Source organism: Oryctolagus cuniculus, chromosome 8 (genome assembly GCF_051225735.1).
Source record: "Oryctolagus cuniculus isolate XC-2025 breed Fujian yellow rabbit chromosome 8, ASM5122573v1, whole genome shotgun sequence".
Taxonomy (NCBI): Eukaryota; Metazoa; Chordata; class Mammalia; order Lagomorpha; family Leporidae; genus Oryctolagus; species Oryctolagus cuniculus.
In genome coordinates this window covers 95,011,561-95,028,633 of record NC_142874.1, presented here as the reverse complement: position 1 = coordinate 95,028,633, position 17,073 = coordinate 95,011,561, and the positions used below count along the sequence as shown (strand labels likewise).

The 17,073-nt window shown below is 39.8% G+C and overlaps 1 protein-coding gene across 2 annotated transcripts in view; it reads right to left on the bottom strand.

Annotated features, from left to right (window-relative positions):
- Window positions 1–17,073, bottom strand: part of DNAJB14 (DnaJ heat shock protein family (Hsp40) member B14) — a 56,699-nt gene that overhangs the window by 26,518 nt on the left and 13,108 nt on the right. The window contains exon 2 of one of the 2 annotated variants that reach the window (XM_002716953.6): window positions 7,671–7,842. The exons of the other annotated variant lie outside the window; for it this stretch is intronic. Coding sequence (XP_002716999.3) covers window positions 7,671–7,842 — 172 coding nt within the window. The remainder of the gene's footprint in view (window positions 1–7,670; window positions 7,843–17,073) is intronic. 2 annotated transcript variants of the gene reach the window in all.

Here is a 17,073-nt window from a genome sequence, read left to right as displayed (position 1 = left end):
CATCTGGTTCTCGTGATTCTACATACAGGAGTATAGAACTGTACTATGCTGATCATTTTAAACGAAGTATCTTGTTTACTCTTCATTAGGTAGATATTATTTAGATATTATTCCTACTTAACCAATGAGGAAACCAAGCCTTTGAGTTTTTAAAAAAACTGTCTAAAATCACATTACTAAGTGATAGATGGAAACTAGGATTTCTTTCTTCAATTTACTGAGTGTCTTCTTTCTGGGCACTGTTTCAGATGCTCCAGCGGTGAAAAAAGCATTTAAAACATTCCTAGCCAGGGGAGGGCATCTGGCACAGCAGTGACGACATCTGCACCCCAGACTAACGTGCCTGGGCTGTGTCCTGACTCTGCGCCTTATTCCAGCTTCCTTGGTAATGGGCACCCTGGAGGACAGTTCAAGTGGTTTGGTCCCTACCACCCAAGCAGATCAAGATTGACTTCCTGGCTTCCGGGCATTTGGGAAGCGAATCAGCAGATGAGAGACAGTTCTCTGTTCTCTTTCTTTCAAATAAAATAAATACAAACTTTTTTTAATTATATTTTTAAAAATTTTTTAAAAAATATTTTATTTATTTTATTTGAGAGGTAGAGCTACAGACAGTGAGAGGGAGAGACAGAGAGAAAGGTCTTCCTTCCATTGGTTCACTCCCCAAATGGCTGCAATGGCCTGAGCTGCGCCGATCTGAAGCCTGGAGCCAGGGTGTCTTCCGGGTCTCCCACGTAGGTGCAGGGGCCCAAGGACTTGGGCCATCTTCTACTGCTCTCCCAGGCCATAGCAGAGAGCTGAATTGGAAGAGGAGCAGCTGGGACTAGAATCGGCGCCCATATGGGATGCTGGTGCCTCAGGTGGAGGATTAACCTACTGAGCCACAGCGCCGGCCTCAGTACAAACTTTTTTTAAAGCTACCTAAACAGAGGGGCTGGTGTTGTGGCACAACAGGTTAAGCTGCCACCTGTGACCCAAGTTTCCCATTTGGGCACTGGTTTGGGGCCCAGCTGCTCCACTTCCATGCAGCTCCTTGCTAATGCGCCTGGGAAAGCAGCAGAAGATGGCCCAAGTACTTGTGCCCCTGCTATCCACGTAGGAGCCCAGAAGAAGTTCCTGGCTCCTGGCTTTGGCCTGGCCCAGCCTCAACAGCCATTGCAGCCATTTGGAGAGTGAACCAGCAGCTGATGGAAGATATCTCTCTTGCATGTGCTATATCTCCCCCTCCCTCTCCTGTAATTCTACCTTTCAAATGAGTAAATAAATCTTCTTTTCTAAAAATAGCATCTCTGTTGAGAACCATCCAGGTGAAGCATCTTTTTTAAAGATTTATTTTGTTTATTTGATAGGCAGACTTACAGAGAGAGAAGGAGAGACAAAGAAAAAGATCTTCCATCTGCTGTTTCACCACCCAAATGGCCACAATGGCCAGGGCTGGGCCACACGGAAGCCAGGAGCCAGAAGCTTCTTCTGGGTCTCCCATGTGAGTGCAGGGGCCCAAGCACTGAAGCCATCTTCCTATGCTTTTCCCAGGTGCTCAGCAATGGAAAAGTCTGTCTGCTCTAATCTCTATATCTTCTTTTATTTGCATGAAAACATAGTGGGTAGGAGAGGAAGGTCCTCTTTCAATTCTCTTTTTATGTGCTATACCTGATTATTTAAATAGTTCAAATTTAATTGGTATTTAATGGAATATTTATTATTGAGACATACGATTATCTTACACAAGTGTAACAAAATTTTTTTTTCATTTAAAGACCTGGAACATAAATCAGATCTTAAATTAAAATTCCTATAATACAAACAACTTAACAATTACACAGAAGTGTTCCTAATGGATAAATACGATAGCTCAGACAAGACACTGATCACTTACATTTTTAACTAGAAGATGGTGCTTTTTTCAATAGTAGATTAAAAGATTTAAATACATCACTGACAACCTCTTGTCAATTATTTTTTTATGTGTTTCACCTCAAGACAATAGTACTTAGTTTCACAGAATATTAGTTAGCAAAATACACACTCTTTCTTTAGTCTTACTGTAAGCTAGCTCTTACTTATGCAATGGATGCAATACTATTGCATGACTTCTCCCCATTGAGCCAAATTGTCACTGAGCAACTTGTTTGCATAATCGTGCTAACCAACAAAATAATACGGCTTTCTTCAGCAAAGTCCCCTGTGTATAGATAAAACAAAATACAAAAACATACAGCACATAAGTGTTTGCTGATGATTTCTGCCTTTTCTAATCCAAGAGTTGTAAAGGCTAACATAAATAACAAGTTAGGCTACGTGATTCAGCTAAGCAACTCTTATGTAAGGTAATGACCTATGTATTTTGAAAAACTAAGGGATTCTTTAAGAATGCCCCAATCATATTTAGTCCTCAAAGGAAAATAAATTACATTTACTTAATAAAAAGGATATAATAAAATTATTGACCACAGAATCAATCTTTATTACAAGTATATTCTGGTAACTGCTCTATCCATAAAGAATTCAGAATTTCAGCTGTGGCTGAGTTAGTTCTCAATGCTAAATCAGTAATTTTTCCATTCTGTTTGCTTTTCCCCTGTGCAAATATCACATACTTTCAACACTCTCCTTAAGCTTTCAACTTTATCTCTTTTCTTCTCTCAGAAAACAATTCCATCTCCAATTTCACAGAAAAAATAGAAGCCAGCAGACAGAAATCCACTCAATATTTTAGGTCTCCATCTGTCCAACCCTGATTACATATAAGGTACTATCCATGCTCACTACCACCTTTCATTGTTCCATGCTCAGGATGTCTCCCTGCCTAAAGCCAGATCCTCCAGGCATTGGAGAAACACATACACACACATACAAACACACACACAATACTAAAACAAAGAGATAGTATTGCTGTTCCTTCCTTCCTTATATCTACCACACCACTTTGGACCACTCTTTTTCATTTACGGTTAGCATAGAGGAAATGGGGAAATAAAGATTAAAAAAAAAAAGCATAATAACATCAGACATAGGGGATTCCTATTTTCTAAAACTTTACATATATATGTATATATATATAATTTATTTATTCACACGGAAGACAGAGTTACAGAGAGGGACATGCAGAGGCAGAGAGAAAGAAGTCTTCCATCCACTGGTTTACCCCCTAAATGGCCCCAACAGCCAGGACTGAGCCAGGCTGAAGCCAGGAGCCAGGAGTTTCATCCCAGTTTCCCACGTGGGTGCAGGAATGCAGGAACCCAAGTACTTGGGTCATCACCTGATGTCTAGTAGGAGAAGAGAAATAATTAAAATCAGAGAAGAAATCAACAGGATTGAATCAAGAAAAACATTACAAAAAATCAGCCAAACGAAGAGCTGGTTTTTTGAAAAAATAAACAAAATTGACACCCCATTGGCCCAACTAACTAAAAAAAGAAGAGAAAAGACCCAAATCAATAAAATCAGAGATGAAAAAGGAAATGTAACAACAGACACCACAGAAATAAAAAGAATCATCAGAAATTACTACAAGGACTTGTATGCCAGCAAACAGGGAAACCTATCAGAAATGGATAGATTCCTGGACACATGCAACCTGCCTAAATTGAACCAGGAAGACATCGAAAACCTAAACAGACCCATAACTGAGACAGAAATTGAAACAGTAATAAAGGCCCTCCCAACAAAGAAAAGCCCAGGACCAGATGGATTCACTGCTGAATTCTACCAGACGTTTAAAGAAGAACTAACTCCAATTCTTCTCAAACTATTCAGAACAATCGAAGAAGAGGGAGTCCTCCCAAATTCTTTCTATGAAGCCAGCATCACCTTAATTCCTAAGCCGGAAAAAGATGCAGCACTGAAAGAGAATTACAGACCAATATCCCTGATGAACATAGATGCAAAAATCCTCAATAAAATTCTCGCCAATAGAATGCAACAACACATCAGAAAGATCATCCACCCAGACCAAGTGGGATTCATCCCTGGTATGCAGGGTTGGTTTAATGTGCGCAAGACAATCAATGTGATACACCACATTAATAGACTGCAGAAGAAAAACCATATGATTATCTCAATAGATGCCGAGAAAGCATTTGATAAAATACAACACCCGTTCATGATGAAAACTCTAAGCAAACTGGGTTTGGAAGGAACATTCCTCAATACAATCAAAGCAATCTATGAAAAACCCACAGCCAACATCCTATTGAATGGGGAAAAGTTGGAAGCATTTCCACTGAGATCTGGAACCAGACAGGGATGCCCACTCTCACCACTGCTATTCAATATAGTTCTGGAGGTTCTAGCCAGAGCTATTAGGCAAGAAAAAGAAATTAAAGGGATACAAATTGGGAAGGAAGAGCTCAAACTATCCCTCTTTGCAGATGACATGATTCTTTATTTAGAGGACCCAAAGAACTCTACTAAGAGACTATTGGAACTCATAGAAGAGTTTGGCAAAGTAGCAGGGTATAAAATCAATGCACAAAAATCAACAGCCTTTGTATACACAGACAATGCCATGGCTGAGGAAGAACTTCTAAGATCAATCCCATTCACAATAGCTACAAAAACAATCAAATACCTTGGAATAAACTTAACCAAAGACGTTAAAGATCTCTACGATGAAAATTACAAAACCTTAAAGAAAGAAATAGAAGAGGATACCAAGAAATGGAAAAATCTTCCATGCTCATGGATTGGAAGAATCAATATCATCAAAATGTCCATTCTCCCAAAAGCAATTTACAGATTCAATGCAATACCAATCAAGATACCAAAGACCTTCTTCTCAGATCTGGAAAAAATGGTGCTGAAATTTATATGGAGGCACAAGAGACCTCGAATAGCTAAAGCAATCTTGTACAACAAAAACAAAGCCGGAGGCATCACAATACCAGATTTCAGGACATACTACAGGGCAGTTGTAATTAAAACAGCATGGTACTGGTACAGAAACAGATGGATAGACCAATGGAACAGAATTGAAACACCAGAAATCAACCCAAACATCTACAGCCAACTTATATTTGATCAAGGATCTAAAACTAATTCCTGGAGCAAGGACAGTCTATTCAATAAATGGTGCTGGGAAAATTGGATTTCCATGTGCAGAATCATGAAGCAAGACCCCTACCTTACACCTTACACAAAAATCCACTCCACATGGATTAAAGACCTAAATCTACGACCTGACACCATCAAGTTACTAGAGAACATTGGAGAAACCCTTCAAGATATTGGCACAGGCAAAGAATTTCTGGAAAAGACCCGGGAGGCACAGGCAGTCAAAGCCAAAATCAACTATTGGGATTGCATCAAATTGAGAAGTTTCTGTACTGCAAAAGAAACAGTGAGGAGAGTGAAAAGACAACCGACAGAATGGGAAAAAATATTTGCAAACTATGCAACAGACAAAGGGTTAATAACCAGAATCTACAAAGAGATCAAGAAACTCCACAAAAACAAAACCAACAACCCACTTAAGAGATGGGCCAAGGACCTCAATAGACATTTTTCAAAAGAGGAAATCCAAATGGCCAACAGGCACATGAAAAAATGTTCAAGGTCATTAGCAATCAGGGAAATGCAAATCAAAACCACAATGAGGTTTCACCTCACCCCGGTTAGAATGGCTCACATGCAGAAATCTACCAACAACAGATGCTGGCGAGGATGTGGGGAAAAAGGGACACTAACCCACTGTTGGTGGGAATGCAAACTGGTCAAGCCACTATGGAAGTCAGTCTGGAGATTCCTCAGAAACCTGAAGATAACCCTACCGTTCGACCCAGCCATCCCACTCCTTGGAATTTACCCAAAGGAATTTAAATTGGCAAACAAAAAAGAGGTCTGCACCCTAATGTTTATTGCAGCTCAATTCACAATAGCTAAGACCTGGAACCAACCTAAATGCCCATCAACGATAGACTGGATAAAGAAATTATGGGATATGTACTCTTTAGAATACTATACCGCAGTAAGAAACAATGAAATCCAGTCATTTGCAACAAAATGGAGGAATCTGGAACACATCATGCTGAGTGAAATAAGCCAGTCCCAAAGGGACAAATACCATATGTTCTCCCTGATCGGTGACGACTGACTGAACACCAAGAGGGAAACCTGTTGGAGTGAGGTGGACACTATGGGAAATGGTGGCTTGATCAGCATAGCCCTGACTGTTAATGAACAACTAAATACATTATCCCTCTTAGTAGTTTTTTTTATCTGTTCTACTTAATATGACTGGTTTAGATCTGAAATTGATGCACAGTTATTCTTAAGTGTTGAAAATTAACTGAAATGTGATCCCTGTTGAACATGGTGGTGGGAATGGGAGAGGGAAGAGATGTATAATTTGGGACATGCTCAGGCTGACTTGCCCCAAGTGGTGGAGTTGGAAGCATACCAGGGGATTCCAATTCAATCCCATCGAGGTGGCATGTACCAATGCCATCTCACTGTTCCAGGTGATCAGTTTCAGTTCACAGTTGGTCATGGTGAAGGGACTGGGAGTCAAAGGAAGCACATAGACAAGTCTAGTACCTGCTAACGCTAACTGATGGAGTAAATAAAGGGGAGAGTGATCCAACATGGGAAGTGAGAATCTCAGCAGACTCATAGAATGGCAGATGTCCTAAATAGCACTCTGGCCTCAGAATCAGCCCTAAAGGCATTCGGAGCTGGCTGAAAAGCTCATGAGAGTATTTCAGGCATGGAAAGCCAAGACACTCTGGCAAAAGATCTCTGTGAGTGAGATCCCAGTGGAAAGAACAGGCCATCAAAGAAGGAGGTACCTTTCTCTGAAGGGAGGAGAGAACCTCCACTTTGACTATGAGCTTGTCTAAACAAGATAAGAATCGGAGAACTCAGAGGGCTTCCATAGCCTTGGAAACTCATGACTGGAGCATAGGGAGATTACTGATGCCATAGACAGGAGTGTCAATTGGTAAAGTCAACAACAGGAGTCACTGTGCACTTACTCCTCATGTAGGATCCCTATCCTTAATGTGCTGTACATTGAGATTTAATGCTATAACGAGTACTCAAACAATATATTTCACTTTGTGTTTCTATGGGGGTGCAAACTGTTGAAATCCTTACTTAATGCATACTAAACTGATCCTCTGTAAAAAAAAAAAAAAAAAAAAAAAAAAATTATCAATTCCCAACTTGACTCTCACTGGGATTAAACATGACAATAGGTCTGCTCTGATTTCATCATCATTTTAAAAAATCATCTATTATTTTTCACTTTATGTTTCTGTGTGGGAGCAAACTGTTGAAATCCATACTTAATGTATACTAAGCTGATCTTCTGTATATTAAGATAATCGAAAATGAATCTTGATGTGAATGGAAGGGGAGAGGGAGTGGGAAAGGGGAGGGTTGTGGGTGGGAGGGACGGTATGGGGGGAAAGCCATTGTAATCCATGAGTCGTACTTTGGAAATTTATATGCATTAAATAAAAGTTAAAAAAAAAAAAAAAAAAAAAAAAAAAAAAAAAAAGATGGGTTCTTCCATAGATTGATTCTATACAGAATTACGAAGTATTAGCTATACCCAGAGTTCAATCCCTAGATATCTATTTTTCTATGAAATTATGATTCAAACTCTTAGTTCAAAAAATTACATTCATCTCAATTATAATTGAGATATACACTGTATTTATTCCTACCTGAGAACTCCATCTACTTGGTCTTTGGTGTAGCCTTTGCCACCTTCACCACCACCAGACGTGCTGTCCTTGGTGCAGTTAGGCTTGCTCTGATCACCACTACCTGATGGTTTTCGGCAATGAGGGCTACTTCCAGCTGTGCTTCCATTTTTCATAATTATTTCCAACAGTGCTACAGAAAGATAAAAGTGTACTGTGCTTATTTACATATACACAAGATCTTGAAAAGAAAGTTATAAAGCAAGCAGGTTACCACTTCTGGTCTCAAAAAGATTCACCTTAGGATCCTTTTAAATAGTAAGAATTCCCGTATGTACTTAACTGTTTACAGAACACCAATTGCCATTTAGAAGTAAAATGTTAAGAAATTTAAATCTAGTAACTTGGAATTATTATTATTCAATTACTTATGATATACTTTTAAAAAGTCATATCATAGTAAAACTGTAGAATTCCAAGGAAAAACAGAGTTTTTAGAGAATTAAATCATCAACATAGAAACAAAAATTATACTCCTTGTTTATTTCTCAATAGCAATAAGAGCCAAAGTATATTGGAATATTATCTTCAAAATGCTCAGGAAACAAAATTGCCAACTTGAGTTCTGCACTGAATCTCCAGAAATAATAATAGTTATGCCCAGGATTCCCAAGGAAAGGCCCAAGAGCAAGGGTAGAGAGAAAGCAGGAAATAAGACTGGCCACATATATCCATAATGGTTACAGATGGGTAAGTGATAGGGGTTGATTATACCACTTTCTTTCCTTTTATGTATGCTGGAAACTTTTCCATAATAACAGTTAAAACTAAACATAAAAAAATTAACAGGACTAGAAAGAATAAATAGAGAAATCCATCACCATGGTAGGAGCTTCTAATACATATAAAGTAGATTACAAAAAAATTAGGAATATATATGACAGGGCAGGCATTGTGGCTCAGTGGGTTAAGCTACTTGGGACACCCACATCCCACACTGGAGTAACTGGTTTGAATCTCAGCTATTCTACACTTCTGATTCAGCTTCCTGCTAATGCTCCTAGATGATGAAAAATGACTGCTCAAGTACATAGATTCCTGCCACCCATGTGGGAGACCAGGATGGATTTCCTGGCTCCTGGCTCAGCCCCAGCTGTTGGGGACATTTAGTGAGTAAACCAGTGGACAGAAGATTATCTCTCTCATATTCTTTCTTTCACTTGCACCCTCCTTCTCACCCCTTCCCCCTCTCTGACTTTCAAATAAATAAATAAATAAATAAATATTTTTTAAAAAGATTTATTTATTTCAAAGAGTTACACAGAGAAAGGAGAGGCAGAGAGAGAGAGAGAGAGGTCTTCCATCTGATGGTTCACTCCTCAATTGGCCTCAACGGCCAGAGCTGTGCCTATCCCAGCCAGGAGCCAGGAGCTTCTTCCGGGTCTCCCACGCGGGTGCAGGAGCCCATCTTCTACTGCTTGGACTTAGGCCATCTTCTATTGCTTCCCCAGGCCATAGCAGAAAGCTGGATCGGAAGTGGAGCAGCTGGAACCAGAACCGGTGCCCATATGGGATGCCGGCGCTCTAGGCCAGGGCTTTAACCCACTGTACCATAGTGCTGGCCCATAAATAAATATTTTTTAAAGAAATACTGATGGCATAAACATCTGATTTCTCAACTTTATATAAAAATAAAACATTATACTCAACTAATATTTATTTTTCACAGACCCACCAAGAATAACAATTGATCATATTATAGCAAGACCATAAAGTTATCTTCTTCAAATTTAAAAAACTTAGTATAATATGGTACCACAACCTGTAAGCAAAGCACATTTGAGAAATCGACTACAAAAATGCAACTTTAGAAAATCACAAGTCAGCTGGAAAGGAGGGAGAAAAAGCTAAATCTGTAGAGAATTCATATATCAAATAAATATTCATAATAAAAATTACAAGCTACTTAGAACTGAATAGAATGAAAATACTACCTATCAGAACTTCTGGGTTAACACTAGATATCCAAATGCAAAAGGATGAACCTCGTCCCTTTGTCATGTCATACACAACAATGAACTCATACTTAAATGTAAGAGCTAACACTACAAAACTCAAAGGGAAATGTAAATCTTCCTGACCTTGTTTTAGGCAAAATATTATTTCTTTAAAAATTACTTATTTATTCATCTGAAACGCAGAGTGGGGGAGAGGGAGATATAGAGAGATCTCCCATCCACTGAATCAGTCCCCAGATGACTACAAAAGAAACTGAATCAGGATAAAGGAGCCTGGAACCTCAACTAGCTTTCCCACATGGGTGGGAAAAAAAGTGACCACAAAAAAAAAAAAAAAAAAGAGCAGCTTTATCAAAATGTAAAATTTGTATATTTCAAAGTCTACCCTCAATAGAGTGAAAAGATAATCTGCAGGATGGGAGAAAATATTTGCAAATCATACATCTGATAAAACAAATAACCTCCAGGAACAGGTGTTTGGCACAGCAGTTAAGACATCACTTCCTATACCTACATCCCGTATCAGAGCGGCTGGGTTGGGTCCTGGCTCTACTCCCTATTCCAATCTCCAGCTAATGTGCACCCTGTAAGGTAGCAGGTGATGGCAGGAGAAGCTGGGTCTCTGCTGCCCTGAGGGAGACTCAGGTGGAGTTCCTAGGCCCTGATTTCAGCCAGGCCCATCCCTGGCTATTGTGGGCATCTGAAGAATGAATCAGCAGATGGAAAATCTCTATCTTACTCTGTCCCTCTGCTTTAAAAATAAACAACTAATTTTTAAAAAGTAAACATATCTAAGATGTATAAAGAATTCTTACAATAGTAAATAATAAACTCAATTTAAAAAAAAAGATGAAAGATTCAATCAGATGGTTCTCCAGACAGATAAACAAATGATCAATGAGCATAATAAAACATTGCTCAACATCATTAGCCAACATGGAAAAGAAAAATGAAAATCCAAACCACAAGGAGATACTAATTCAAACTAGGATAGCTATTATCATAAAAATGGGCAGCAGCAAGTATTGGCAAGGATGTAGAGAAATTGGAACCTTAATACACAGAGAATACAAAAAGAGTGCAGGCTACTTTGAGAAATCATCTGCTAGTTCTTTAAAAGATTAAAGATATAGTTATTGGGGCTGGTGCTGCAGCACAGCGGATTAAAGCCCCGGCCTGCAGTGCCTGCACCCCATATAGGCGCAGGTTCGAGTCCCAGCTGCTCTACTTCCGATCCAGCTCTCTGCTATGGCCTAGGAAGGCAGTAGGGGATGGCCCAAGTCTTTGGCTCCTGCACCTGCGTGGGAGACCTGGAAGAAGCACCTGGCTTTGGATCAGCTCAGCTCTGGCCATTGTGGTCATCTGGGTAGTGAACCAGTAGATGGAAGACCTCTCTCTGGATCTACTTCTCTCTATAACTTCGTTTTTCAAATAAATTAAATAAATCTTTAAACGAATAATTTAAAAAAGATAGGATAGAGTTATCCTTTGACTCAATAATACCATTCCTGGGAATATACCTATGAGAAATAAAAACACATATCTATACAAAAACTGGGTTGTGAATGTTCTTAAAAAAATTATTCACAATGTCAAAAAATAAGATAGAAACAATGAAGCATCCATCAACTGATGAAAGGGTAAATGAAATGTGATATATTCAGACAATGGACTATTAGTTGAAAATAAAAATAAATACGTATTGATATATACTACAATAATGGACCTCATAAATATGCTAAATGACAAAAGCAAGTGACAATAGATTACATACTGTATGATTCCATTAATATGAACTGTATAGAATGGGCAAAACTACAGAGACAGAAAATATATTAGTCATTGCCAAGCTCAGGGGTGGGGGAAGAGTATCACTGGGGAAAATAAAGAATGACTGTTAATGAGGACAGTTATTTTTCTTTATGGTGAAGAAATGTTCTAAAATTGATCACTGTGATGGTTACACAATTCTGTGAATATGCTAAACCCCAATGAATGATACACTTTTATATTGCATGATATGTAAATCAGATCTCAATTAAGCCATTATATATCCTTTAAATCCCAGCAGTGCTACTGGTAAATGTGCAATCATGAAGATACTTACCATTTGTATTTTATTTACATAGAACTTTCTACAATATCAGTTGCCTGGCTAATGCATTTAAGAGGTCATCAAAGACAAAAAAAAATTAGCTTTTGTAACAATCTAGTTGCAGACAGCACAAAAAGGCATTCAATTAGATAGCAGTCAGTTTTTAACAAGAGTAATATATATTATATAGTAAGTTTTTAAGGACAGTTTCGTTTGTATTTAATACAATCACAATGGAAGTCAGTATGGTTTAAGCAGGTAATATTTCACAATGTTTAAGCAGCTTAAATTTTAAATCTTTCCAAATTTCCTCATAAAGTTAGAAGAGCAAAATGAATACTTCATTCTCAAATTTCCAAACTATAAGAAGGTGGGGGCAAACCACCCAGAGCTGCAGGATCCATGCAGTATTACCATTTATGTGGGAATACACAGAGGATAACTGACAAGGCATTTATTGGTCCACAGACCAGAAGAACCCCAAAATAGGCAACAGAGATGCTTTCTACAGCACGGCAAGCCAAATTGAAAACAGCGTGTAAAAAGGAATGGGTTTAGCTCACTACAACAGTGCATTAGTGCAAGCATTCACAATAAAGCCTGTAAGGGCATAGAACACTCCAGTTACAACAAACTCTCAAAGTAAACAAAGCCACACAAAGGAGCAACCACTGGGAATAGAACTCCAACTAAAATAGACAAGGATAACTCAAAAAAAAAAAAAAAAAGAAGAAGAAGAAGAAGAAAAGAAAGAAAAGAGAAACTTTATATGAAAGTGGGAAAGTGGGAAAAGAGTAAGGCTCTCTCATATAGCAAGGCGACATTTTTAAACATTATACACAAAAAGACGGATCCTCGTGTATTTAGGAAGGCTAACGAACTGAACATCACATAAAAATGAGTAAAAGAAAACAACAGCAGTCACAGCTGACACAAAGTCATTATGAGAAAAAAAGAAAGTATAAAATATATCTCTGAAGACAATGAATGCACACCACAAAGAGTTGAAGACAAAATCGATGAACACCATAGCCTACTACCTTCACAATAATCTGGAAAAGTTTAAGAAATGACACATAAAGTGAAAGGACAGCATTAAGTCAGATCTAAAACCACCACAGAATTTTCTATCCCCAACTTATGTGATAAAATTCAGGAAAGAATAAGAAGTAAAAGAAAGGGGCTGGCATTGTGGTATAGTGGGTCAAGCTGCCGCCTGCAACACTGGCATCCCAAATAGGCACCAGTCTCCACTGCTCGAAGTCTGATCCAGCTCCCTGCTAATGGCCTGGTCCAAGTGTTTGGGCCCCTGCCACCCACATGAGAGACCTGGAAAGCCCCTGACTCCTGGCTTCCACCTGGCCCAGCACTGGCCATGGCAGCCATCTGGGAAGTGAACAGCGGATGGAAGACTCTCTCTCTCTCTAACTCAGACTTGCAAATAAATAAATAGATATTTTTAGAAGTCTAAGAAAAAAATCAATTAAAAAAGTTAACCTAGAAGAATCAAAGGGGTATAAACACAACAGAACACATAATGCCTAAAGAATAGAAAAATTTGGCAAATGTAAAAACAAAAAAATTCAACAAAAATTGGTAAATATTAAAGACAACTAAAAAAGATCCAAAAACAGGAATCCTAAAGAAGAAAAATAAAGCAAGCAAATAGAACAAAACACAAAAATATCTGAAAATATCTGAAACTATATAATGAAAAGGCAAATCACACACCTAAGAAAACTGACAAAGTACAGACAAAGCCAAAACATTCTAGTAAAATTTACAATACATCTAGTTAAAAAGATCAAATAACTTATAAAGGAAAGATAATTAAGATGTCATCAGACGTTTTTAAAAATATTTTATTTATTTTGAAAGGCAGAGTGATAGAGAGCAGAAGAGAGACAACAAAATTCCATCCATTGATTCACTCCCTAGATGGCTGCAACAACCAGAAGCCCAAACTCCATGCAGTTCTCCCACAGAGCAGGGTATGTGAGCAGCAGGACAAATACTTGAGCCATCGTTCGCTGAGGGCCAAAGTTCTTGGGCCCTCTACTTTCCCAGGTGCATTAGCAGGGAGCTGGATTGGACTTGCAGCCGCCAGGACTTGAATCAGTGCTCAGAAATGGAATGTAGCATCAGGAGCAATGGCTTAACCTGCTGTGCACAATGCCATGGGCCCCTAATCATTAGGTTTTGCTCATCAGCAGTACATAAAACAATGGATTAACATATTTAGATACCCAAGAACAGAAAATGTGAGCCAAGAACTTTGTACCTACTAAAGTAACATCAAGCAGTCTAGAACTTAGAGAATGCCCACTAGTCCTCCCTGGGAATCTAGTAGAAAACAAGCTTTAGGGAATCCAAAATAATTACATGCATTCAAACACTGACTTAAGGACCAATGGTGGGGCCAGCACTGCGGCATAACAGGTTAAGGCCGCTGCTTGCGGTGCCAGCATTCCATACGGTCACTGGTTCAAGACCTGGCTGCTCCACTTTTGATCCAGCTCTCTGCTATGGCCTGGGAAAGCAGTAGAAGATGGCCCAAGTCCTTGGGCCCCTGCACCCACATGGGAAGACCCGGAGGAAACTCCTGGCTTCAGCTCGGCGCAGCTCCAGCTGTAGCGACCAATTGGGGAGTGACCAGTGGATGGAAGACCTCTCTCACTCTACTCTCTTTCTCTCTGTGTGTAACTCTTTCAAATAAATAAATAAATCTTAAAAAAAAGACCAATGGTAAACATTAAATGCATAACATTAAATGCATAATCACTAATAGAACCAAAACTAAATGATGGCTGAGGGGCAGTATATAATATTTTTATTTATTTTTATTTTTATTTTTTTGACAGAGTGGATAGTGAGAGAGACAGAGAGAAAGGTCTTCCTTTTTGCCGTTGGTTCACCCTCCAATGGCCGCCACAGCCGGAGCACCGCGCTGATCCGATGGCAGGAGCCAGGTACTTATCCTGGTCTCCCATGAGGTGCAGGGCCCAAGTACTTGGGCCATCCTCCACTGCACTCCCTGGCCACAGCAGAGAGCTGGCCTGGAAGAGGGGCAACCGGGACAGAATCCAGCGCCCCAACCGGGACTAGAACCCAGTGTGCCGGCGCCACAAGGCGGAGGATTAGCCTAGTGAGCCGCGGCGCCGGCCTAGCATATAATATTAAACAGTTATGTTCTGAGGGTGCAGAAATGGTTCAAATACTTTTAAAACCATATGCTTCATTTGTCTTTTTTGAAGATTTATTTATTTATTTCAAGGTCAGAGTTATAGAGGGATCTTTCATCTGCTGGTCCACTCCTCAAGTGGCCACAATGGCCAGGGCTGAGCCAAGAACTTCATCTGGGTCTCCTTTGTGGGTGGGAGGGGCCCAAGCGCTTGGGCCGTCTTCCACTACTTTTCCCAGGCCATCAGCAGGGAGCTGGTATAAAGTTAAGCAGCTGGGATTCAAACTAGCGCAAATATGGGATGCTGGTGTTGCAGGCAGTGCTTTACTCACTAAGCTACAATGCAAGCCCCTGGCTTTCTCTTTAATGGGAAAAGAAAACATTGCTGGACTTCTTTTCCTTCTCTTCCTCTGAGGCCCAGGCGAAAGATGGCTGTTGGGACCAAGAAAGCAGTCATGGCCAAATGTATCGGAGCCTGACAGGGCCTGCAACAACAAAGCAACTCATTATATTTGGGAAAGAATGAACAAGTAAGTGGGAATCATGTGTCTCACTGTCAGAGAATAGGATTACAAATATGGAAATGGAGAAGTGTAGAACGAACCTTGAGACACTGTACTTAAAATAGATATATGAATATATTTGTATGTGTCTCACAGATATCAAAATTAATACAGATTAAATTAGTATATGGGGCTGGTGTTGTGGTACAGTAGATTAAGACACTGTTCGCAATGCCAGCATCCCATATCAGAGTGCCAGTTTGACTACTGGCTGCTCTGCTTCTGATCCAGCTTCCTGTTAATGTGCCTGAGAAGGCAGCAACAGATGGCCCAAGTACTTATAGCTCTTGTAGCCATTTGGGGTATCAACCAAGGAAGGAAAATCTCTGTCAGTCTGCCTTTCAAATAAATAATCTTTAACAAATTAGGGCAGATGTACGTGTACCTACAAAAAACCATATACACACATGCATATATATATATATACACACACACACACACACACACACATATGTCCACTGAGAACCATACACAATGACACTTCTGTAACAAGGAGCTTATCTAGTATCTATACATTATTTTGTAAATACCCCTTGCCCATTAAAAGGAATCAGGGCTCCACAGAAAAAAAGCTAATTCCCAAAGCAGGGAAAATAAAAAAGGGAGCCTGAAAACATTTTTGTGCCAGCTCCCAGCACACCCACTGCCTAATACTGAGCCCCAAATTAAATCATAACAACAGACTAAATAGAACTCATGAATCCATACAGATAACCAAGGTTGAATGGCAACTAATGAATGTATTAGGAATGATAAAACTAGGAAATCATCATTTGGCAAGCATCAGTAGTTTATTTGTTTAATTTATTGGGGCTGGCATTGTGGCATAGCAGGTAAAGCTGCCACCTGACACATGAGCATCCTGGTGCTGGTTCAAGTCCCGGCTGCTCTGTTTCCCATCCAGCTTCCTGGTAATGGCCTAGAAAAGCAGCAGAAGATGGCCCAAGTGCTTGGGTCCTGCCACCCATGTGGGGAGACCCAGAAGCAGCTTCTGGCTACAGGCTTTGGCCTGGCCCTGACCTGGCCGTTGCAGCCATCTGGAGAGGAAAGAGTAAGATTATGGTGGAAAAACCTGGCAATCACCAACTTAATTATGTGATCATCGTCACAGGTAAGAACCAAATCAACTCCATGTGTCTGATGTCATACTAAGAACATTTATATGGTATTCTTGCCAAAACTTTGTATGGATACAAAGAAGTATTAACCAAACTCAAAATGAGACATATTCTGTAAAATAATTGTCGTACTGTGACTGTCCATTCCCAGGCTCAATGCTGGACAAACATCTTGGCATGCCAGCAGGGCAGGCATATGGGCAAAGGTAAGCACTTGCCAGAGAAGGTAACCTGGCCAAGAAGTATGCAGATTTTGCACCAGCTGCTCAGAAGACACTGTGAAACTAAGAATGACCATCACGTGTATCACAGCCCGTACCTGAAGGTGAAGGGAAACATGTTCAAAAACAAGTGGATTCTCATGGAACACATCTACAAGCTGAGAGCTGACAAGGCCAGCAAGAAGCTCCTGGCTGACCAGGCTGAGGTCGACTGGTCTAGGACCAGGG